The sequence below is a fragment of the Panthera leo genome, chromosome C2, assembly GCF_018350215.1.
Source record: "Panthera leo isolate Ple1 chromosome C2, P.leo_Ple1_pat1.1, whole genome shotgun sequence".
NCBI classification, from domain to species: domain Eukaryota; kingdom Metazoa; phylum Chordata; class Mammalia; order Carnivora; family Felidae; genus Panthera; species Panthera leo.
In genome coordinates, this window is record NC_056687.1 from 10,487,040 (window position 1) to 10,511,357 (window position 24,318).

At 48.9% G+C, this 24,318-nt stretch overlaps 1 protein-coding gene and 1 long non-coding RNA gene across 6 annotated transcripts in view; one reads left to right on the forward strand and one right to left on the reverse strand.

Moving 5' to 3' along the window:
* The window catches only part of RUNX1 (RUNX family transcription factor 1), a 251,876-nt gene that overhangs the window by 179,053 nt on the left and 48,505 nt on the right, over positions 1 to 24,318 (forward strand). For all 5 annotated transcript variants that reach the window (XM_042903602.1, XM_042903604.1, XM_042903601.1 and 2 more), the window contains one exon: positions 9,336 to 9,440. In XM_042903602.1, the coding sequence (XP_042759536.1) occupies positions 9,336 to 9,440 (105 nt within the window). The remainder of the gene's footprint in view (positions 1 to 9,335; positions 9,441 to 24,318) is intronic.
* LOC122198799 lies at positions 1,278 to 23,621 on the reverse strand. The gene is made up of 3 exons (XR_006193165.1): positions 22,930 to 23,621; positions 3,737 to 3,904; positions 1,278 to 2,478 (listed from the first exon to the last, which is right to left on the reverse strand). It is a non-coding gene; the product is annotated as an uncharacterized LOC122198799 (long non-coding RNA).

Genomic DNA, 24,318 nt, shown 5'->3' on the forward strand with positions numbered 1-24,318 from the left:
CTAAAAGGATTAAAACTTGATTCCTCCACCAAGATGCCCAGGAACCGTGACACCAAAAGAAAAGGGAAGATCGTGGAGGGACCGTGAAATCCGGGGAAAGGAATGCAGAGTCACATGAGTGTCGTGGTGCCTTTGGGTTGGGTAGATATTCTCCAGGAAGAAGAAGGCTTGCCCATCCATGCCCCTGGTCAGGCCGAGCTCACACCGGTGCCACGAGAAAGGAAAGCCACGCCTTCAAAGTGAAATCGGACGCCGTAAAGAACCAGCTGTCAGATTGAAAGTTTATGGGATAATTCACTGATCCAGTGATCGAACCTTTTTTTATTGCCTCGGAACAAGACACAAAGATGAGTAAAATGCTGCCCCTGTCCTCGACTTCCAGAGGAGATTTCCAGAGAAAATGCTCTGCACGTTTTTGGCTTTCTGTACGTAAAACAATGCTTTTTTTCAAACAATCCGTCACTCCCTCCCCCCCCCACCCAAAATGCTGTTTTTTATGGAAAACTGAGTTCTGTGTTCAAAGTCCATGTCAGGAGACTTTGGAGGGGGGGCACCAGCAGCATGGGCCCCCCGTCTGCATTCTGCCCGTGTGGATGCAGGTACCCTTACCTTAGATCAACACATCTGCAAACACACAGGGCCCTTTGCCTGCATGTGGATACACACGGACGTCTTCGTTTCAGTTCAATTTAGAGAAAGTAGGAAATTCTGTGCGACTTGAAGGATTTGTACCCTATCCAGAAATCCTCATGTAAATCGTTTGACAGCTCCCCTGTCAAAAATAGTGGTGTTTAGATGAGGAAATGGGTGAGAGCAAAAGCATGAACTCTGGCCGTTCGGCTGTTCCAGTGGAAAACGTAAGAAATGTAAATTAAAAATGCTTTGTGTGTAGAGGGCGCCTGGGTGGCTCAGCTGGTTGAGCGTCTGACTCTTGATTATGGCTCAGGTCATGATTTCATGGTTTGTGAGATCGAGCCCCATACTGGGTGGAGAGCTTGCTTGGGATTCTCTCTCTCTCTCTCTCTCTCTCTCTCTCTCTCAAAATAAACAAATAAGCATCTTCTAAAAATGCTTAATGTGCAGCACCTGGGTGGCTCAGTCGGTTGAGCATTAGACTCTTGATTTCAGTTCAGGTCATGATCACGTGGTCATAAGATGGACCCCCGCGTCTGGCAGGGTGTGAAACCTGCTTGGGATACTCTCCCTCTCTCTCTGCCCCACTTCCCCCGCTCACTCGCTCGCTCTCTCTCAAAAAAAAAAAAAAAAAAAAAGTGCTTTGTGAAAAATACCCCCAGTTCAGATTTCCCCTGGAATCTGAGGGTGCATTAATTTTAATAACTTAGTTATCCTTCATGAAAAGGAGACCTGGCACAATCTCTACAGTAAAAGGAGAACTCTTCCTGCAACATTTCAGAATCTGTTGGGATTTCCAGAATTTGCAAAGAGCAAAACCTGAGCCTTCATGGGCTTTTCTTGCTTTTCAAAGCTGCATTTTTTTTCCCTTCGTTTGACTGTTCTTTACTTGCGCTCTTAAGTGTTTAAAGTTCGTGAGCACAGCCGGTTTTCCCGCAGAGATGCCCACGCAAGTGAAAGATGTCATGACGGTGTGTCCCCGCGGCCCCCTGCCCCTTCCGGCCCCCACGGCCGACGGCCCTCTGTGCGGACAGCCTTCCCTTGCGTGACAAAGGGCAAGTTTCACATCCCAGCGAAACTGCCCCAAAAGGAGAAGAGTCTCAGGTCCAAACCTACCCCAAGGAGAGTGACAGAAACACAGCCCAGCGGCCGAGGGGCCAATGCAGGCAGATGGGCTATACCCACGAACCAAACCCAGGGAGGGACAGTCACAACGGGACAGGACTGAGAGAGCTGCCCCTGACACCATTGGCATAGGAGGACACTGCCGTGATGTGACAGGGCCCCAGCTTCTGCGTCTGCTATTCCGCTCGTGGGCGAGGAACGATTTCGAGTGGCCTTTACGCCCTGTCTTCCCCTCCCCGCCCTCGGCCCCTTGGGGAGCAGTCCTGAGGTTTGACTACTTCTCAGATGCGGTGAGGAATCGGAGTCTGTGCTGGGGCCACAAGGAACTGCCCAGCTGTGGCTTTATTAGACCACAGGTGGCTGTCAGAGGTCAGCAGCCCGAGGCCTGGAAACGTGGGGCCGCCTGAAAGCGTCGGGGAAGACTCACCCGTGACCTTCTTCCCGACTAAATAAAGCAGTTAGTGTTTTGTCCTGGCACTCGGATGAACTCGACGCTGGCGTCGAGGGGGGCGACACATGGTCGCCGGGGAGCATTTGGCCCAGCGTGTTTATAGGGCGGATCAGCCAGCCACAGTTGTGCCTCACAAAGACCGCCAGCTGGCGGGGCAGGAGTGAACTTGACATTCCAGTTGAACGTGCAGTTTTCCTGACGTGTCCGCGGGGCTCGGGCCGCTGTCCTGTCTGCTGCCCTCTGTGCTCTGCCTCCGTTTGCTGGGACTCCTAGGGAAAACAGGGAGGGCCTGCTGGAGCTTCAAGGGTGCCCCTTGCCCGGCACCCACCTGCCCCATCAGACCTCGACGTGCCTCGTCACCAGCTCCTCCTCCCCAGATCGCCCCCACCTCCGTCTTCGTGGAATCACCTTGCTCACGTCTTTAACGATAATTAAACCAGTATGTGCGGATTCGTTACTTCATTGAACTTGCATAATGAGACGATGAGATGGAAAGACTGGTGTCGCCCCCGTTTTACGGATGACAAAGCTGAGGCCCCAGAGAGGTTAGGTGACTTGCTCAAGGTCGGGCGGCTAGCATGTGGCAGAGATACGGAAACGGGCATTTCTGGCTTCAGGGCCCACACTGTAACTCACACTCTGCGTATGCCCACGTCCACCAGATTATATACTCAGTGCCTTATCTTTCGCAGCTTTTGAGCATAAGGCGACCCTTCCGTCCCCTGTCGTGTAACTCCTGCCTCCTCATTCAGTCCTAGCGTTCGAGCTTCTAAACGGGTTCCTCCTGGAACCCGACCACTGGCCAGAGCTGAGGCTGCCGTTTGAGTTAGTCCCTGTGAGCTGGAGAAGGAAGGTCTCTGTGCGCCCTTTGGGCGCTCGCTGCACCGTGTACCCCCACACGGGACACCTGCAGCCTGCCGCTCGTCCCCTCGGGAGCCGAAAGCAGCGCACCTCGGGGCGCCAAGGCCTCTGCTCGTCTCCTGGCACCAAAGCCAGGGATGCAGGGGACCTTCGAGCCTCTCCGGGCCACACAAGTGAATGAATCAGCTCTCTCTACGGCAGCACCGTCCTCCCAGGCCCGCACTGGATCCTGCAGAGCCACTTTTGGGGATGGCAGTTATTTAGCCGGTCCGTTCTCCTTTGCTCTCCTCTGACTTACCAGTCTGGCTACAGTCTGCTGGGAAAAACACTTCAGCCTCTTTCACTCTCCACACCCACGCACTTCAAATACCAGGCCCATAGGTCATTCTAATGAGGGAATCCGGCTAACAGCGCGTGTGCTCTTGGTGGGGGCAGCTACCACCACTCCAGGTGCCGGCCAAGAAGGGCCGGGAGGCGGTGAAGGGCAGCGCGTGGGGGGCCCCGAGGCTCCGAACGGCAGTCACGGGTGCCCACTGGCCGACTCTCGCCAGTTACCAAGCTCGGTGCCAGGTCTGATCGGAGGAACACAAGGAAGTCGGAGGCAGAGTTTTCCCAGAGTGGAAAAATGTCACACACACCTGTGAACAAAGTGTCATCACTTATTACCTCCGTCTATGAGGTCATGAGCAGATGTCCTGGTGCTCAAAGCCGTAAACAAGAGCCCATTGTGAGGGGAGGAAGCAGAATATCTCCACCGTCGTGAACAGCACGTTCCTGGGGCCAGAACGCCCCAGCTAGTGGCTCTTGCTGGACGGACGGTCACATTTCTCGTGACTGCACATAAAACGATGGGCAGAAATAAAATGATAGAGTTAGAATTATGGGCAACAATTTCACAAGTATTCACCTTGGTTGGATTTCATTCCCGATTAAGCAGGCCAGTCTGTGGTTGCCCGGGGGGGTGGCATTAAATGCTCAGCTGCCAGGAGCCCAAATTCAGCCCCGTAAGAAGCTGCTTCTGAACTATAACCCAGGCTCACGGTTAGCTGTCGAGCACAGTGTGGGTATAGCGAAGTCACGGGGGCTACATTCGCTTTCTGGGGCAATGGTAGAGCATGGAAAGTATGCCAGGAGTCTGGATTCCCAGTGCTGCTGGCACTGAGTTTGCAAATCGGGTTTTGGGATTTCCTGACGACAACGTGAAGAACAGTGGGTGTAAAGCTGAGAGATCTGGGTTCTGCTGTGTATACAGGCTGTGTGACTTGGGCAAGTTACGGAATTTCCCCGAGCCTTCGCTTTGCTACCTGTTGACGAGGGACAATAAAATCTCTCTTGTTTACTTCATGAGACCATTCCGACGACCCAATGCAATAGTATAGAGGAAAAGGCGTGAAAGGTTGCAAGTTCTACACAAATCTGAAAATGCCAATATTATAAAAACTAATTCTTCGTCGTCATTTAGGAAATCAAGATTGGGATGATCGTATGGGGCACCTGGGTGGCTAAGCCGGTTGAGCGTCCAACTTCTTGATTTCAGCTCAGGTGGTGATCTCACCGTTCGTGACATCAAGCCCCACATCAGACTCTGCACTGACAGTGCAGAGCCTGCTTGAGATTCTCTCTCTCTCTCTCTCTCTCTACCCCTCCCCCACTCGTAGGCACGTGCGTTCCCCCCCACCCCCGCCCTCCAAAATGAATAAACGTTTAAAAAAAGGGATAGGATGATTCACTAGGGCTACCAAAGGAGTGGGACCATTTCAGAGGGTAAAATATACAGGTGCCTGTAGAGAACTTGTTAGTCATAATGTCAAGACCGGAACTCTGACGACATTCGGTGTTTGAACTAGCTTGTATAGTGTTCCCTAAAAACTCATGTTCACGGGGAACCTCAGAAGGCAACCTTACTTAGATATAGGGGTTTTGCAGATGTAATCAAGTAAGGTGAGGACATCTCGGGCGAGGGTGGGCCCTAACTCCAATGACTGGTGCCCTTATAAGGAGAAGTGCATTTGGAGACAGAAGCCACACAGGGGAACAAAGGCCGCGTGACAGCAGAGGCAGAAGCTGAATGATGAACTTGGACGCCAAGGAAAGCCCAGGCTTGCCTGCGAGCACCAGAAGCAGGGACAAGGAAGGAAGGATTCTGCCCCAGAGCCTTCAGAGAGAGCACGGCCCCGCCGACACCTTGATATTGGATTTCTGGCCTCTAGAACTACGAGACAATAAATTTCAGTTGTTTTAAGCCTCCCTCCCCCCACCCCCCACCGTCGGTTTGTGGAAATTTGTTAACAGCAGCTCTAGAAAAGTAATACAGTATTTTCACGGACTCTGAAATGCTGACGCTACAGGCGATGGGGGAGGCGCACGGGGGCACAGCTACATGTAGGCACACACACGCACGTGAACGTGGGCGCCGGGAGGGCTGCGTCCTCAGAAGATACCGTGAGTTGAAAGTGACCTTGTGCGTATCCCACGACCCCCGGGCTCCCTGTTTTGCAGATCAGGAGACTGAGATCCAGAGAGGTCACATCGTTTGTGGCATGAACTCGTATCTAAGCCTCTGGAAGGAAGAGCAGCCCGGCCCCTCATGCGCCCAGACCTGCTGGGTCCCTGGGGCCACGTCATTGCTCATTGCTTGTGTCCTCAAGGTCTTTTTTTTTTTTTTCTCCATCTCAATCCCCCTCTACCTGAAGCCACCTGCTGCCACCTCATCCTTTTGCCGCCTTCCTCTGAGAAAGGCACGGTGGTCTTGGACCACCATCCCTGTCCTTGGGCTTTCAGAGCCGCAAACCCGTTCAGTCCCCATCGAAGTCGAAGACCGCTTTCGGAGGCAGATGTGGGGAGGCTGCCTGAAACACGAGCCCGACTTTGAAGCCAGGAACGTAGAAGCGGTGGGGGGGGTGGGGGGGGGGGGTGGGCGGGATGGGCAAAGCAAGGAAGCCTTGACAGGCTGGCCAGGGGGCTGGAGGAAGACAGACCCCAGAGTGGAAACCCTGTGGTCGTGAGTCCAGCTGGGGGAGAGAAGAGTGAGCAAGAAATAATGCGGGGTGGGGGGGACTCATCGGGGAGAAGGTCCTAATAGCTGGTGTGGGATCCAGTCTTAATACGGTCCATACCTCTTGTAGGGTCTTTTTTTTTTTAATGTTTATTTATTTTTGAGAGAGACAGAGTATGAGCAGGGGAGGGGCAGAGAGAGAGGGGACACAGAACTTGAAGCAGGCTCCAGGCTCTGAGCTGTCAGCACAGAGCCCGACGCGGGGCCCGAACCCACGAACCAGGAGATCAAGACCTGAACTGAAGTCAGGCGCTTAACCGATTGAGCCACCCAGGCGCCTCCCCACCTTGTAGGTTCTTGACAAAAGGTGGATGGCCGTAGGGCTCAGAGGACCACGTGGACGGGCCACCTGGGCCATTAGTTGCCTTTGCTCCCTTGACCAAGATGGGCAGTTGAACTGGGTGCTGCCTCCACATCGCCGTGCCCTCCTCGCCAGGCCTGACCAGCAGCCCCTCCTGCACGCGCCCCTACCTCAGGGAGATGCCAAGGGGAGAAGTGATCTGGGGTATCGTCTGGCCACATTTGAACGATGTCCTAAACATGGCAAATCCCTAAAGCCCAAAAGGGATCTTCTCTGGGTTCCAGGAGAGAAGAGCAGCTGATGGGAAGATAAATTTGTGGGCTGGGCCTCCCGGGCTCCTCCAGTGCTCTAGGCCCCTCAGCACCCCTCCCTAGAGAGCAGCCTGGCCTGTCAGCCATGACTGTGGTTGCAAAGCCAGGCCGGACGAAGCCGGTTTCAGCATCCAGTGGTTACTTGTCATTGTTCCTCTTATCGCAGGCTTCACTGTAGACAGAATGCAGATCCTTGGGGATTGTTCACTGGGGACTTTTCATGATTAGGAATCAGTGGCTTGCTGTGGCCAAAGATTACCCAGTAGACCCTTGGACAACATGGGTTGAACCATGCAGGTTCATGTACATGCAGATTTTTTTTTGATAAATACAGTACAGGACTGTAAACATATTTTCTCTTCCTTACGATTTTCTTAATAATATTTTCTTTTCGGGGCACAGGGGTAGCCTAGTCGGTTAAGCGTCTGACTTCAGCTCAGGTCATGATCTCACGGTTTGTGGGTTCGAGCCCCACATCAAGCTCTCTGCTCTCAGCACGGAGCCCGCTTCAGATCCTCTGTTCCCCCCTCTCTCCGCCCCTCCCCATTCCCCTGTGTTCTCTCTCCCTCTCAAAAAAAATAAACATTAAAATAATAATAATAATAATATTTCCTTTTCTCTAGCTTCCTTTATGATAAGAACACAGTGTATAATATACCTGAAATACAAAATTCGTGTTAATCGACTGTTTATATTATCGGTGAGTCTTCAAATAGGCAGTAGGCTATTGGTAGTTTTTGGGGAGTCAAAGGTTATACATGGATTTTCAACAGGGCAGGGGTCGCTGCCCCTAACACCTGTGTTGTTCAAGGGTCACCTGTGTTTTTATTGAGCTTTTTTGTAGCTTTCTTTGGTGTGAAAACGTGCAGGACAGTTGAAGATACTCTGTTCTTTCTAACTTGGGGGAGGAAGACAATTTGAGTCTTACGTGGGTTGGGAACAGATAGGGGGATGGGTGGGCCTTTCATTTCTTCTAGGTTTCATTTCATGGTACATGACTAAGAGGAGAAGCTGTTAAATAGAGACCCACTGCAGTGATGTGGGTGGTCCAAATATCATGCTTAGTCAAACCTTAGGATCCTGTTGGGGAACTCTGAGAAACAGAAAAGGAAAATAATAAAAGCGAGCACAACACACACACACACACACACACACACACACACACACGCGCACACCTTTGAATATCATGCTCCAGATACCATTTTAATGATTTTACTCCTATGAGCTCATTTAACCTCCTCCAAACCCTATAAGGTAGAAAATGTTATATGTACCCATTTTCCAGGTAAGGGCACTGAGGCACGGAGGGGTCTGGGGCCTTGCCAAAGGTCAGCTAGCCCAAGTTCAAACCAAGAGTTCGCCCTTTGAACCACCTAGCCAAAAAATGTTTTCAATGATCAATATATGTGCATATTGATACTTATATTATTAATATTAATTGTTGGTATATTTCTGTTCTGTTAGTTATTTATGTATTTATACGTTAGTCACTGTATTCTGAGTTATATATATATTTTAAAATAGTTTTTAAAAGTTACTAAAACCATGGCGGTAGACATATGTTATAAAAAGGTGCTTGCGTCCCATGCATGTATGTGAAGTGTTTGGGTGGAGATCCCCGTGCGTGTATATGTCTCTAGTCCTTATTGAACCTCAGTCTGTCAGTTACATATTGTGAAGTCAGTTTGTTGACTGTAAATTGTGTCTGGCCAATCCCATGAGTACCTGTAATAGCATCCAGCATTTAAAAATAATATTTAGGGGCGCCTGGGTGGCTCAGTCAGTTAAGCGTCCGACTTTGGCTCAGGTCATGATCTCACGGTTTGTGAGTTCGAGCCCCGTGTCGGGCTCTGTGCTGACAGCTCAGAGCCTGGAGCCTGCTTCAGATTCTGTGTCTGCCTCTCTCTCTGCCCCTCCCCAACTTGCACTTACACACACTCTCTCTCTCTCTCTCACTCAAAAAAAAAATGAATAAATGTTAATAAAATTTTTTTAATTAATAATAATATTTAAAGTCCACCAGCAATTAGTGTCTTTGAAATACAGAGAGAATAATTTGAATTTAGCCTATTCCCAAACTCAGGTACTCCGTCTTTCCCAATCCTTGAAGGGGCAAGCAATCAATGTTAAAAGGAAAGATGAAGCACTGAGTGTTGTATGGAAACCAATTTGACAATAAACTTCATATATTGAAAAAAAAAAAAAAAAGGAAAGATGGATACAGTTTCTTTCACTCCTTGGGGACCAGCTCTGGGGGAGTGGATAGCAGCCAATCCGATCCCATGTTCCCTGGAGTCTTGGCTTGAAAGAAAACAAAGCTGAATCTCTCTTGATCCTGTGTTGTTTTATTGATGATTAAACGGAAGCCGTGTAACTATGCAAAGTGTTAACATCTTACACAAATACCAAAGGTGTGCATTCTGGAATTTAAGCAAAGCCAAACTCAAGGGAGTGTTGGAAAAACCATCAACTTGTGCCCAAGAAGTGCCACCTTTCCAGTTTGATGGCTGGAAAGCATAAATTAATGGTCAACTACCCAGCGGATATATCCAGGCCATCACCTCATTGTTTTGTGTGTTCTCTTTTGTGTTCCAACAGGGAAAAGCTTCACTTTGACAATCACGGTCTTCACGAACCCACCACAAGTTGCCACGTACCACAGAGCCATCAAAATCACAGTGGATGGACCCCGGGAACCTCGAAGTAAGTGGGCCCCCCCCCCGGGGCTGGCAAACCTCTGGGCTGGGACGCTGAGGCACCAGAGAGGGTATCTCAGAATCCTTGGGTTTGACTGACGTTGCTCAAATGCGTCTAAAACCTGTGTCAGAGAGGGATAGGAGGCTCCTGCAGGGAGAGAGAATTTTATCGTTGACAGTCGTCAAAGTTTGTCTCTGAGCACTGGGCTCCTTTTAAAGCATTCTCTTAGAAGGCAGAAGCAAATCAGCCTGAGTCAAATGTGTGTTGGAAGCATTTCGGGGCTGCATGACACTAAGGACTAGTCCCTCAAATACACGGTGAAGTTCAACAGTATCAGAAACAAACAGTAGATGGAAGAATGGCCAGCCGCAGGGGTGGCCCAAAAAAAAAAAAAAAAAAAATGCCTGAGGGTCAGAGTGGACCACAAGTAGTGATTACTATCCATGCTGGCCTTTTATTCTATTGTTAAGGCCAGAGATGAAAACTATGAAAATGACCATGTCTTTTCTGTGGCATAGATCAGAATCTTATTACAGGATTGATTAAAATAGAGAATGGGAGGGCAGAAGAATTCCTGGGGGAAAACCAGTAAATATAGAAAGACGGTACCAAAAAAAAAAAAAAAAAAAAAAAAAAAAAGAAAGAAAGAAAAAGAAATAGCTCCTGTGAGGAAAGCTTTTTTAAAAAGCAGTGGGGTTGTTTAGTCTGCAGAAAGATGTTTTCACGGTGACTTAATGACTATCTTTGAGTAAACACAAGAGTAACACTCTTTTCCAGAACCACACCCTTCCCCGGGCCGGAGGCTGGGTTCTACCCATCATCTGCATGCCTCCAAACCGTATCAGGTCCCCGGGGTGGAAAATGAGTACTGTCTCTTCTGGTGGGAGAGATTCAAAAACAGGGCTTATGCCTGGAGGTTGAGACGCGGGGAGGCGAGGTCGTAAAACGGACTGGTTAAGAATTTGGGTTCTGGGGGTGTTGGGCCGGTGGGGGAAACAAGTGGAGTTCTGGTTCAGGCGCTTAAGCCTTCAGCAAGTTATGGAACCTCCCCGGACCTCAGTTTCCTCATCTGCAAAATGGAGATAACAGTGAGGGCCGCTTTTATAAGACAGGAAGAGACAACGCTTTGTGCCTGGCACAGAGGATGAACTCGGGAGACGTTGTCCATCCGCAGGAGAGGCTCCCTGCCCGCCTCTGTGGCTGCTATTCGGCAGGGCTGTCCTCCAGGGGCCTTTCTCGTTGTGGGGGTGCTCATGGGGCGGTAAGGCCGCCCCCAGGCGTGACTCTACAGGTCACCCCGTGCTCACCCCAACTCATGCCTCATAGTGTCTTGATCGCATAGAACCATCCCATGTGCTGCCTTAGCTTTCTCAGTGCCCCAGAGAGGGAAGAACCCCACAGGGAAACCACACCCGCCAGGAAGAGCCCCCCAGGATGTGGCATTCCATTCACGAGGAGCGCCTGGGTGCAGTCTGCCTGCTCTGTGTGACTCCCTGTATCTCTGACCTCGGTTACCGCCTCTCCGCTTTTTCTCTTGAAGTCACGGAGACCATCTGTCGGGTCATGCCCAGACTCAGGAAACTCTGGGACTTTGGTGGCATCCCCCTGATTCCAGTCTGTGTTTGAACAGCCAGGCCACAGGCACAGGACCACACAGTGACAGCCAAACCCAGCTTTGTAGGTTTCCAAAGTAGGCGTGGCCAACTGAAGACTCATAGTGACCCTGTCATATTAATAACGGAACAGAAACACCCAGCAGGCGCCTTGGCTCTCTGTAGAGGACCAAAGAGGAAGCAGGCTTAGATTCGAGCAGAGCCCAGGGTTGGGGGGCAGGGGGCATGCAGGCGGCTGTGAGGTGTCAGGAAAATGACTCGGGGGGTCGCGAAGTCGTGAGAGAGGCTCACTCGGGTGGTTGTAGAATCTCTGTCTTTAAAAAATAGAAACAGTAGTTTCCACTCAGACCGTTCAAACGGTGACCTGCCTGGAGGAAGAAGCTTTAACCAGGTGACCCCTTGATATACCTCTACCTCTGCTATTCTCTCATGCAGAAAAAAGGGCAGGTTTTTGCCCCACTGCTTGTATTTCCTGTAACATTCAAAGAAGCATCCAGGTGGCTGAACTTGAGAAAAACAAATGATGGTCGCTCTGACTGTTCAGAATTGGCAGCCGGAGGGGAAAATATGCTATTGTAAGGGCCTGCCTGTGTATACAGTTGACTCCCCTGCTGTTTTATAACTCCAGAAAGCGGTCACGATTGAGAAGGGCTCTTTGAACAGACAGAAGGGATTTGCTCCAGAGGCATCCATTTTTCTGGCGTCTCTCCTGCCAAATGGAATTTGGGGTCTTAGGAAAAATGAAAAGGGAGGTGCTAAGCATGCTATAGAGAGGTGTAACAGTCCCAAGTAGGCAGTCTCGCATTTCACAAAGGTCTTCTAGAAGAAGAATTAAATGCACACAGACTCCCAGAGGGGCTTGAGTAATGCTGACTTTTCTATTCACCCAGGAAGCAAGGGTGGGGCCCCTCACTGCTAATATTAGTATGCTGTTTTCCTCGTTATGTGAACATCTCGATTCAAGGTGGGAACTACTTTTTGATGCAGTTCTGCTCGCAGCCATTTTGTTTTTAATGAGAAAGTGAACAGAGTTGGGTGTTTTTTTTCCCCCAGCTTTATTGAGATGTCATTGACCTATAGCATTGTGTAAGTTTCAGGTTTGCAACATGATGATTCGATGTACGTGTATATTGCAAAATGATTACCACGGCAAGATGAGTTAACAGATCCATCCACTCAAATAGCGTGTGCGTGCGTGTGTGCATGCTGAGAGCTTTTACGATCTGTTTGCCTGGCAACTTTCAACTGTAGGACACAGTATTGTCAACCATAGTCGTCATGCTATCCGTTACATCCACAGGACCCGTTCATCTTACAACCGGAAGCTTGTACCCCTTCACCATTTTTGCCTACTTCCCTGCACTCATTCTACCCCCATCCCCTGCCCCCACTGATCGGCTCTCTGTTTCCATGAGTTCTTCTCTCTCTCTCTCTCTCTCTCTCTCTCTCTTTTTTTTTTTTTTTAGATTTTACATGTGAGATCATCCCGTATTTGTCTTTCTCTGTCTGACTTATTTCCCGTAGCGTGATATCCTCAGTGTTCATCCATGTTGTTGCAAATGGCAGCATTTCCTTCCTTATTAAGGCTGAATGATATTCCAGTAGGTAGTTACGGCAAAGTGGCCCTGGCATTGACAAGTACAATCGTTTTGAAAAGTTCTATCGTTTCATGGCATCAAAGAGCGGGGGAGCTGAAGAGAGAGCCTCCGGGCCTCGTGGCCTCAGAGAGAAGGGAAAGTCCCAGAGACATGAAATGATTTGCCTTGGTTGAGAAAAAGTAGTTGGTAATAAGGCAGGAGGAGAATGAGGGGCTCCTGGTACCTCATCCTGTTCTGTCCACCTGTCCGTTCACCTCTTCATCCACCTGGGCCATCTGTCCACCACCTATGCCAAAGTCTCTGAGCTGGCTTCTCACCCTCGTGTTTTAAATGAGGCGATAGCTCATAGGGCTTCTCGCGTTCATCCCAGCTGTAAGATGGTCTGAAAGGGGCAAACGGTGGTGCTTCATTGCAGGCATGGAGGCCTTTAACTTGAAACCCTCATGCAAAGAACCCGAAGGAAAGCTTATCTCACTCAACCTGACGCTCAGGTGATTAAGGAAAGAACAGTGGGGGCGCCTGGGTGGCTGAGTCGGTTAAGCGTCACACTCTTGATTTCGGCTCGGGCCACGATCTCACGGTCCGTGAGGTCAAGCCCCGTGCCAGGCTCCGTGCGGACAGCGTGGAGCCCGCTTGGGATTCTCTCTCCCTCTCTCTCTGCCCCTCCCTCCTCGGCTCATGCATTCTCTCTCTCAAAATAAATAAACGTTAAGAAAAGAAAGAAAGAAAAGAAAGAAAAGGACTATGAATTAGAAAGCATGCCACAGCCGACTGCTTCCTAGGCCAAAGGGATAACTTGGTGCTTCCCACCCCACTTTCCTGGGTTTCGGTGGCGAAGGTACAGCAGAAAGTGTATTCCGGAGAGAAGTGAAAACCGTTTTCACTTCAGACGGTTATTTGCTCTTTCGCAGTAACTGACCTGCCACTTAGTGAGTCAAAACTTAGGGTTTGTTTTTTTCCACACTCCGTGAGATTTATTTTTCATGTCAGACTAAGAGAGAAATTACCAATTGATGAAAAGTTAAATTTATGATGGAGAAAGAGCACTGTCCGCAGGCATTTTCTCTGTGGGGAACAGTTCTTGCAAGCAGCCCTATGTAGATAGTACACAGACGCAACAATCCTGGGTGGCTTGTTATGCAAATGACGGTACATTTCCAGGACGGAGACAGAACCACACTTTGTGGCTTGTTAACACGTTGAAAGAAAAAGTCTTCTCGTTACGCGGGAGAGACAGGGCAACCGGCTTTTTCAGGAAAACGGGACTCGAGAGTTGTTTTTGATGTATTTTTTTATATTTGAGGGGATCTAATGAAAACTCCTAGCTCGAGCCCATGGATCTGTGATATGATAATCCTGAGATACCGAAGCACATTCTCTGCAGCTGTTTGACTAAATAATTTGTGTGGCGGCCCAGGGCCGTGGAGGAAGACATTTTGCTAAGGAGAGATTGAGGAGAGTTAGCAGCCGGGACCCTAAGTGACCCGACGGGCAGGGGGTGGGGATCCCAGGGGTGCAGGCTGGAGAGTCCTTCTGATGTCACAAGCCATTACCTGTCTGGCCAGATAGCTGTTAACTTCTGGAACATTGAGCAACCTAATTAAAAATCGAAAAGATTAATAAAACAAATATTGGCCATCTCTGGGACAACACCTGCCCTCAGGTTAAAGGAGTCCTTCACAGTAACTGCTGTGCTGGCTTGGAATTCACAATAACAGAGAGCTAGGTAGAGCCGTTCCTGAAAAACTTCGGAAAATGCCATTTTCTGGGGCACCAGCCTTCTTTAACACTTAGTGCTGATTGTCTGCCCAACGCCATTCAAAGGGCTTCCCGTAGATCAACTGATCTCATCTTTGCGAGAACAGGTGAGGAAGTGGAAGCAAAGAGAAGAGACATCCCTCGCTCAAGGTCACAGGTTCAGTAAGCGAGACCCGAAACGAAACAGCCCAGACGCGGCCATCCGCAGCCGCCACGGTCTGTTCTGAAGAACCGCGCCAACCCTTCCTTGCGCTTCATTGTATTGAAATTTCTGCTTCAGAAATTTTTTATTAGGAGAGTGTATCAATCCGACTCTGGTTCAAATACAGCCGTCTTCAAGAAAGCCGAGCCTCATAGCCTTGGCAGTCATTGGACAGGAAGGGAACCCGCATTCGCCCTTGGATGAGGTTGTAATGCAATACAGCCTGGGGCACGGGGCAGGACCCGGTGAACGGCCACGTGGTCACAGATACCAAGGGTTGATTCCACGTCTGTCACCAGGGTCTGCTTGGGGACGGACGTGAAGCAGGGACCTCCAGGAAAGATGAATCAGGTAACAAAATGAGGAGTGCCTGGGTAGCTAACTCAGTCGGTTTGGCATTTGACTTCAGCTCAGGTCAGGATCTCCCAGTTCGTGAGATCGAGCCCCGCATCGGGCTCTGTGCTGCCAGCTCAGAGCCTGCAGCCTGCTTCAGATTCTGTGCCTCCTTCTGTCGCCCGCTCATGCTCTGCTCTCTTTCCCTCTCTCTCTGTCTCAAAAATAAAGAAACATGAACACAGAATTGTTTTAATGTAACAAAATGATCACTTGAACAGTCCAAGTCTTGTGCCCCCTCCCCCCCACCTTTGGCAAAGAGCTTCCCGGAAGGTCCAGATATACGGGTGCAGCCCTCTGGAAAGATGAAAATTTGTGTCATTTGCCACCAAATGGTTAGTGGAAGGCCAGGCAGTTTTATAGATCTGTGAGCTCAGGATTGCAGTTATCCATCTACAGTCGCTTTGTTTGCTCAGAACTGCTTAAGCATTTCTTCCAGTTAATGAACAGTGATCTACTTAATCCTCTGGATTTTTCAAATATCAGATTTGGACCTCAGTTTTTTTTCTAGATGAAATCTGGCTCCACAAAAGAAAAAGGAAATAATGCTCTCTTCTTCCCTCCCACTCCGATATAAAGTAAGAGACAGGCTGAGGGTCAAAGAAGAGGAAATGTTCTACTGACTTATATCCCTCCCCCCCACTCTGAGAGGCATTTCGGTGCTACGGTGGACATTCTGGGGTGACTTTCTCTGGTACTGTAATTCTCGTGTGCTAAGCTCCCCAACAACCCCCAAGACTTAGCAATGGCAGTTTTTCAAGGATTAATAATAATGTGCCTAAGTGTTTCCAATGAATTTTAGAACCTCTTTCTGCTTGTTATTTTTAGTAGTATGAAGCAAGATTAAGAAGACTTTTATATAAAGATTTCCCTGACCCTTGAGTTTTCAATGGACTTAATTCAGGCCCAGGTCCAAAAGGGTCCCTTGGACAAATGGGAATAGAGAAAGATCCTGGGAGAAGTATGCTTCTGTCCCTGGAAACAGGGATAATCCCTCCTCGGTGCTCCCCAAGACCCGGGGAGGCCTATGACCTCTTGGTAACTAGCTCTATTTTATATCAAGGTTACTAAGATTTTTTAGATGGTATTTACATTGCTGTAGAAAGGAAGGGGCAAAAATCCCTTCCAGGTACCAGTGAGAATGCCAGGAAAGGATCTGGGTACCTTCACAGTCTAATGGAGGAGAAAGAGGAGAGAGAAATTTCACAGGCAGTGATATTTAGACCATTACCTTGGATTTCTCTTTCCATCGAGGCCATTGTAAACCCAAGCACTGTCTTGAGTTTCACCCCAGTGAGGTCAAGATCTAAGCTAATATATCACAGCCCTTGTCAGAATTTACTATATGAAGTGCTAAAAGGAGAAAAAAGAATCTGTCTCTCTCTAGGCTGCCATTTCTTAATCTTAAAACATGTAGAAAGGTCTCTGGGTCCTGAACGGGGGACCTGGGTTTCACGATGACGCCATCAGGCCAGTGGATGTGACCTCAAGCAATTATCTCAGGTACTTTCTTCCTCACTTTCCTCTACTGACCAACCAGGCGATGGGATGAGATAATCTCTAAATTAGCTCCCACTTGGAAGGAGTAACAAAATATTGTCCGAAAAACAGAGCCCTAAGTTCCACACAAGCAAGGCCCCTTCGAGGCCGAGTCTCTGGGCCCCCTTCCCTGGGGGAAGGAGACTCCGTCCTGTGTGACATCGGACATATCCACATGCACCCACATGTGTGAATGTTGGATACCATTGTGGTTTTTTTTCCTTCTGTAAATTTTTGAAAGAGCTTTCATCATTTTTTTTTTTAATTGTTATTGTTTATTTAGTTTTGAGACCGGGACAGAGCACGAGCGGGGGAGGGACAGAGAGAGAGGGAGACACACAATGCAAAGCAGGTTCCAGGCTCCAAGCTGTCAGCACAGAGCCCGACGCGGGGCTCGAACCCACGAGTTGCGAGCTCATGACCTGAGCCGAAGTCGGACGCTTAACCGACTGAGCCACCCAGGCGCCCCATTTTGTCATTTATTTTTGAAATTATCTGGCTGTGGGTAACTTGTTTTGTTACCTTCAGCCCCGATTTCACCCCCATGAACAAGGTGAGTGCAATCGGGCTGAGATCCCCATATCCTCACTTGCTAACTGTGCAGGTGACCATACTGGGGAGGGAAGGGAGGCTGAGCCTCCATAAAACAAGGACAGTGGCTTTATTAACCTCACATGGCTGGGAGGCTGGATAAGACAGCCTCTGTGGAATGTGTAGGGCCCACAATAAGTGTTCAGAAGACAGAGCAATTATTTGCATTTGGTCTTAGAGTTCTTTGGCTATGAGAAAACTCTAAGCCAAAAAAAAAAAAAATTTGAGAATCCTCAGTTTAAAAATTCATGAAGTCGCCATCATGCTGCATTTTTTAAGACATTTAATTAAACATTTATAAATTTTGATTTTTTTTTTCAGTTTTCCTTTTGTATTTAGACCCAGCAAAATTTCTTTTCTGGCACTTTTATGGACCCTTGAAACACTCCGGGCACTGTTCCTAAGTCCCTCTTGGGTAAAATGTTGCTCCCAAGTCCCTCTTGCTCCCAAATGTTGAACTTTGTGAAAAATTCCAGGGGAAAAATCCTGTCTGAGTAACATCGCAAGTCGGTGCTGAGATCTAACGTGTGGGCTCTTTTCAATATAGGCATGACAGGGCTGTAGGACAGGCTCTTCCGCACTGTTCTAGAAAACTGACAAAGTGTGCCAGAGGCCCCTGGAATCTGAATCCTTGCCCCAGAGGAAGGCAGCTCTCCTCCCGGGGTACCTGGACCCGCCAGCCACAGGCAAGCTTTGCAGGCCTAGGAAACCTGCTCAGCCACCCTAAACCATCGTGTCTTTCTAGACTTGTTTTGGTTTTTTGGTTTTTGGTGTTTTTTTGATATTTTGGTATCTGTTTGTAGGGCTTTTTCTTCATTTCCCCCCAAAGACATTCAGTGGCACGTTTCAATGACCTGGTGCTCCCACCCTACAGACTTGGAGACTTTTCCGGGTGCGTGTGGTGGGGCAGTTAGCATCCCACGGACCCTGTGGCCTGAGGGGAGTAGCTCAGCCGAGGTCCGTGGGTGGCATCCAGTTGCCCTGGGAGGGGACCTGAGCTGGGGCATTGGTAACCTCGGGTGCTACAGCAACAGGTGGGCCCCAGCTCCGTGAATGCCATTGCCAAGGCCGGCACGTGGACCTGTGCCTGTGGATGGACTGGGTTTGGCCGGGCCGCACACATTATCAGATCGGCTTCTTGACTGTGGGACGGATCTAGAATTTTTTCGTACACCAGCCACTTCCGCTTTTCGTTTTGAAAACAAACTAACAGGGACGCCTGTGTGGCTCAGTCAGTTAAGCGTCCAGCTTCAGCTCAGGTCAGGATCTCAGGGTTCATGAGTTCGAGCCCCACATCGAGCTCTCTGATGTCAGCACAGAGCCTGCGTAGGATCCTCTGTCCCCCTTTCTCTCTGCCCCTTCCCTGCTCACTCACTCTTCCTCTCTCTCTCAAAAAAATAAGTAAATAAAAACATTTATTGAAAAAAGAAAAGAGGGGCGCCTGGGTGGCTCAGTTGGTTAAGCGTCCGACTTCGGCTCAGGTCACGATCTCGCGGTCCATGGGTTCGAGCCCCGCGACGGGCTCTGGGCTGATGGCTCAGAGCCTGGAGCCTGCTTCCGATTCTGTGTCTCCCTCTCTCTCTGCCCCTCCCCCGTTCATGCTCTGTCTCTCTCTGTCTCAAAAATAAAAAAAAATTAAAAAAAAAAAAAAACGTTAAATAAAAAAAAAGAAAAAAGAAAAGAAAGCAGACAAACAAAACTCTGCTCAAGTTTTCCCAAAGGCTTGGGTTTTTGTCCTGTAAGCTAGGTAGCCAAGAAAGTCCTCAAGTAAGAATTAGATCCAATGGGTCTCCTAGAACTCCATCACCACAGAGAAAAAAACCAAACAAAGCAAAAACCAGAAGTTCAGCTTAAATAAGTAAAAGCCACCCCCTCGCCCTAGATCTGTATTTAAGTTCATTCGGGCTCACTTGCAATTTTTGGGTTCTGTTCTTTCAGTGTGCTTGTCCTTGATAATTGAGCTGTCTTCAAGGGTTTTTGCCATGAAAAGTTGACAATAAAGAAGGGATAAACTAAAAACAAATAATTTAGGTACCCAAAGCAAAGTTCTTTTCTCTCTGCCTTCTTTTTCTTTTTCTTTTCTTTTCTTTTTTTTTTAAAGAACACGACTGAGTTAATCTGCCAACTCCCTAGACCCCTATAAAGTAAGTTAATGGTAGTACATTAGTTTGTTACTTCCATGATCTACATATACTCAGGTTCCACTAAAGCCAGTATTCAGTAAAGCTGAGACCGTTATGGAAGTCTTTCGGTATTCTTTCATTTACTGAAATGTCGAACACTTGATCTATGTGTTTGGTTGGTTTTGTTTTTGTTTTTGTTCACCGTGGCCTAGAAGTCAGTCTTCTGGTCATTTGAGATAAAATGTAAATATTTTGAAATAAGTAAATCCTTAAGGACTGTATGCATTTATGGCCCCTTTTGGATTTGTTCCCGGGATCACCTTATTTTTACTTAGCTTTGAAGTGGTTTTGTGATATTTCCAATTCATTCACTTGAAAGAGCTACAGAGAACTGCACACAGTCACATCTTTTTGTTTCTCTCCAGCATTGCCAACAGGGCATAACCCCGGGTTGCAGAAACGGAGCAGAGAGCTCTGGGCCGGAGGGAGGGAGAGAGGCATTTGGAGCTGGACCAGCCCGGCTTCAGGTGTTATCCCTGCCACTGACCAGTGGCACATCAGTCTCCCCATCTGAAGAATGGGCTTAGTGACACCTGCCTTGCTGGAGGGTGTGAAGGTGAAAGGAGTGTGCCTGAGAGGCAGGCTAGAGCGGGGGTTGGCAACTAGAGAGTTGGCTGCTTCGTTCAACCCCGCCTCTCCTCCATGATCAGATTAGCCTCCCCAGGCTCAGCCCTCTCGGGTGTAAAACCAGGAGGGCGATAGCCCTATGAGAGGGAGGTCTTGTGCAGATTGATGATAGCACAGCCTGGCACAGAGGAGCTCCTTAAATATTAGCACATGCCCTGGACACAGGTCCCTTTCCCTCATCCCTTAGCCTTTACCAAGGGAAACTACTGGAATTCTGCCCAACTGGGGACCAAACACGTGCCATTGCCAAGTTAGTTTTTATTTTTAAATTTTCTTTTTATAATGTTTATTCTTTTTTTTTTTTTTTTTTGAGAGAGAGAGAGACAGACAGACAGACAGAGAAAGACAGAGTGTGAGCAGGGGAGGGGCAGAGAGAGAGGGACACATAGAGTCTGAAGCAGGCTCCAGGCTCTGAGCCGTCAGCACAGAGCCCGACGTGGGGCTCAAACCCACGAGCCGTGAGATCCTGACCTGAGCTGAAGTCGGATGCTTAACTGACTGAGCCACCCATGCGCCCCATTGCCAAGTTATTTTTTAAAAACTCCTGGCAGATTGGGTCCCCAGCATACAATTCAATAAGGGCTTTTTTCTCTTTTACCTTCCACCCTATCTACTATTAATTCCAAATGCTGAACTGATTTCAACAATTCATTCCTCACTGAAGCAAAATCCTGTTAACCGGATTGCCCTGGAGAGAAGTGGTCCTTTTCCAAATAGAGATTTTATCGAAATTTAGTTGTTTCTTAACTGAAGGTTAGCACTCATGCTGCTGTGTGCCTGCCAACATCTAGAAGCTTCCACGGCGTCATCTATAAGATGGGAATAATCGTATGAGCTGTCTACTGCCTAGTACTGTTTCAGATGAGATAATATATATCAAGATGCTTGGTAAACAGTCTTACCAGTTAGGTAATAGAAATCTAATAGATTATAGTGCAATAATAGAAAAATATAATAGAAAAATTGATTATTGTTTTGTATCTACTATACAAAAATCTCAGGGATCTTAAATAATTATTGTTTTTTTGAGGGTAGATTTTGTTTCATCAGGCCTTTCAGAACCGAGGGGAAGAAACGTGTAGAAAAGGAATAGAGAGGGGCGCCTGGGTGGCTCGGTCGGTTGAGCGTCCAACTTCAGCTCAGGTCACGATCTCACGGTCCGTGAGTTCGAGCCCTGCGTCGGGCTCTGGGCTGATGGCTCAGAGCCTGGAGCCTGCTTCTGATTCTTTGTCTCCCTCTCTCTCTGCCCCTCCCCCATTCATGCTCTGTCTCTCTCTGTCTCAAAAATAAATAAATGTAAAAAAAGAAAAAAAAAGAAAAAAAAAAAAAAAGAAAAGGAATAGAGATGCTCAAATCAGCCCCAGCTGCCAATCCGTACTGTCAGGAATTTTACTTTTTGCCATTAGAATATCCTATTTTCTTTACCTACTACTATATACCCTTGAAAAACACTGGAAGCTAAAAGCAGCAACCCTAACAGTTAAAAGAGCTGCATTAACTTTAAAGATGTATTTCTTTTCTGAAACCAAATGCCACCTTTCCTCGACGATTCTGGAATTCTAGCTTCTCTGGGTGAAAGGCTTGGGAAGAGAGTTCCTGGTAGAGTCCCTGTTCCTTTTTTTTTTTTTTTTTTTTTTGCCCATGGCTTTTTACATATGCTGCTTGCCTGAGATTTTTGGATTAGATTTCAGGGAGGTGACATGTTACACCGTTGGGCCTCCGTGCCAGTTTCCCAGGACGAGTCAAATCTGCAACAGCTCAGAGGTGAGACTCTTCCAAGGCTCCAGAGGCCGGTTCTCTGTCCTGTTCCTTCACGGACTGGCTGCCAGGACCAGGTTGGGAGAAACTCGTTCTCTTCCTTGGGTGATTCAGCCAGTCTCAAAATAAATAGGCAGGCAGAAAGAACTGGAAACTGCTGAAATTTGAGTCTCCAGGGCTGGGCTCTTCTCGGGAGCCGCTCGGTTGAACTGTAAAAGGAATCCCGAGCCCTGGGCAAGGGAGCGGCCACCTAGTGGAAAGACCGCTGGCCTGGGAAAGGCAGCTTCTGGCCCTGGCTGGCTGCACCAAGCTCCGCTTTCCCCTCCCAGAGCCTCCCTTTCCTTATCTGCAGAGCGGGAGAGACGATCTGACGATTTTAAGGTCCTTGTCGGCTTCTCGGAATCTGACTTGATGTCTGCTAGGAGCAGGTACATTTCCAAGGCATGGTCTTCCGGCCTGGAGAAGGACAGCCCAGGGCCTTGCCCTCAGCCCACCGTCCCGGGGAGGCCCAGGACTGGGAAGCTGGGGGAGGGAGGGGGCATCTATCACTCCCCAAGCTGGGGAAAGAAACGAATAAAGGTCCACTCGAGAATGACATGCCACAGGTAGGGAAAGTCAGCCTAACTAGATTTCCCATGGCTTTGGCATCATTTAAGAAAAGAAGGGGGGGGGGGGGGGAAGACATCCCTATACCCACAAAGTGCTCAATTGTGCAAACCACAGAATCCCGGCATGGCCAGCTTCCTGAAGCTGGCCGGTCAGAGACCTTCGTGTTAATTCCTCAGCCAACGAGAAAAGATGGTTTGAGTCCTGTTGACTTAATTGCTAGATGTTTCTGAGCGAGGCCTGCCTCCCTCCTTCACCTCCTTGCAGCATTATGGGCTGTTCTTTATTACCTGCCCTACCTATCTGCACAATCTAGCCGCAAACAGCTTTGGTTGACCACACCACTTCCCTATTGAAAGTTAATACTGTTTGACTCATTCTGTGTTACGAACCTGAAGCCAAAGAAAACAAGCCAGAGAATAACCGGCTTGTATGGAGTTTGGAAAGCTCTCAGAGGCCCTGCTTGCAAAATCCTATACAGTAGCTTTACTATATCTCTCTGCTGCAGCTGCAAAGAAAATGAAGGAAGCAGAAGTAGTTAAAAAAAAAAAAAAAAGCTGGGGGTGGGGAAAAGTCAGAGCAGGAGTTTGGGGGGGGTGGCGCCCCACAGGCTATGGAAAGACTCACCATAATCTGCAATAGTTTATAAGTGCGTTCGCTCTGAGCTGAGATGATGCCTTCACACCCCGGAGTATTCATACAGGAGAGGGACTGTTCAGGGAGTTAAAAGGAGAGAAGGTTCAAAACCAGTCGTTGAAAAGGCAGGCGTCCTATTGCATTCAGAGCAGAGTGGAGCTGGGAAGCCGGGGTCACTGAGCCAGCCTTCCATAGGCCCGGTCCCAAGGTAAAGACAGAGGAAGAGGAGAAAGCCTCTTCCTTTCAGATCTGGAAAGATTTGCTGGGAGAAGGTGGCCCACGTTTGGTCCTTCCTTCCATAACTGGCTCAGAGGTGGTCAGCAGGGTGAATGGGGGGGCATTTGCGTGTTGGAGTAAGTTGAGCTTTTCCCTCCCAACGTCACCTGGCAAGCCGTGGGACTAGTGTTTTCGTCACCACGTCATGGCTCTTTGGGAATCCCCGGCAAATACCCCCTTGCCCATTCAGGTAACTGGCAGAAGATTTACTCCCCTACAGACGGTCGCTGCTTCTCAGCTGTGTGTTGACAACACAGGCTTTTAAAAGCCTGGATAAAAGCCTCAGTGAGGTCATCATCCCCCAGACAACCTGGAAGTTTTTTCTCTGGATGGCATGAGGCGGGGCTAATAGCTCGTGAAAAAGCAACTGCTGGTTCCTGTTGGTTTTCTGACCGGCCAGGGCTCAGAGATTGTGAGTGTGTGTGTGGGGGCGGGGGGGTGCCGTGGCCCTTTTACACACCTGAGGGGCTGCTCAGCCATTTTCTAGAAGACTTTGACAGCCCCTCGATCTCACGCTTCCATGAGGACGGCCCCAAGGTCAGTTGATTTATGACCAGAGAGGTGGAAATCAGGTGCTCCCTGCCCTCTCTGCTGCTGGGAACCCCCACCCCCCCCGGGGGCCCAGGACTTTTAGGAATGGAGGGAATTTACTTTCCCCTCTTCAGAAGTACAGAGGAGTAGAGCACATCGTACACACTGCTGAGTGCACATCCCAGGATAAGTCTAGCCTACCAAGGGGGAGTTTATTCACTCTTCTTTTTCATCCGTTTATTCATTCACCCAGCAGTTCCCGAGGTACCGTCTAACCTCATACGGGCCCTCAGTTTACTCTGCGGGTCACACAGGGTAGTGGGGTGCGGCGGGGGGGTGCATGGCCCCCGCAGGGAAGCTGGATGGCCTGTGTGGACAACAGGAATGCCCAGGCAACTCAGTGAGGCAGGTGCCATCTGTGGACCCCTGGGATGGTCTTCTCCTTGTCCGCGGGCCTTGCCCTGGGGCTTGCTCTGCTGAGAACCAGAACTCCAGAACCAGCTCAGAAGCTCCAGGCAGCATCCCCAGCCCAATCTCACCTCTCGGTACCGCCCCCGCCAAAACACACCCTCC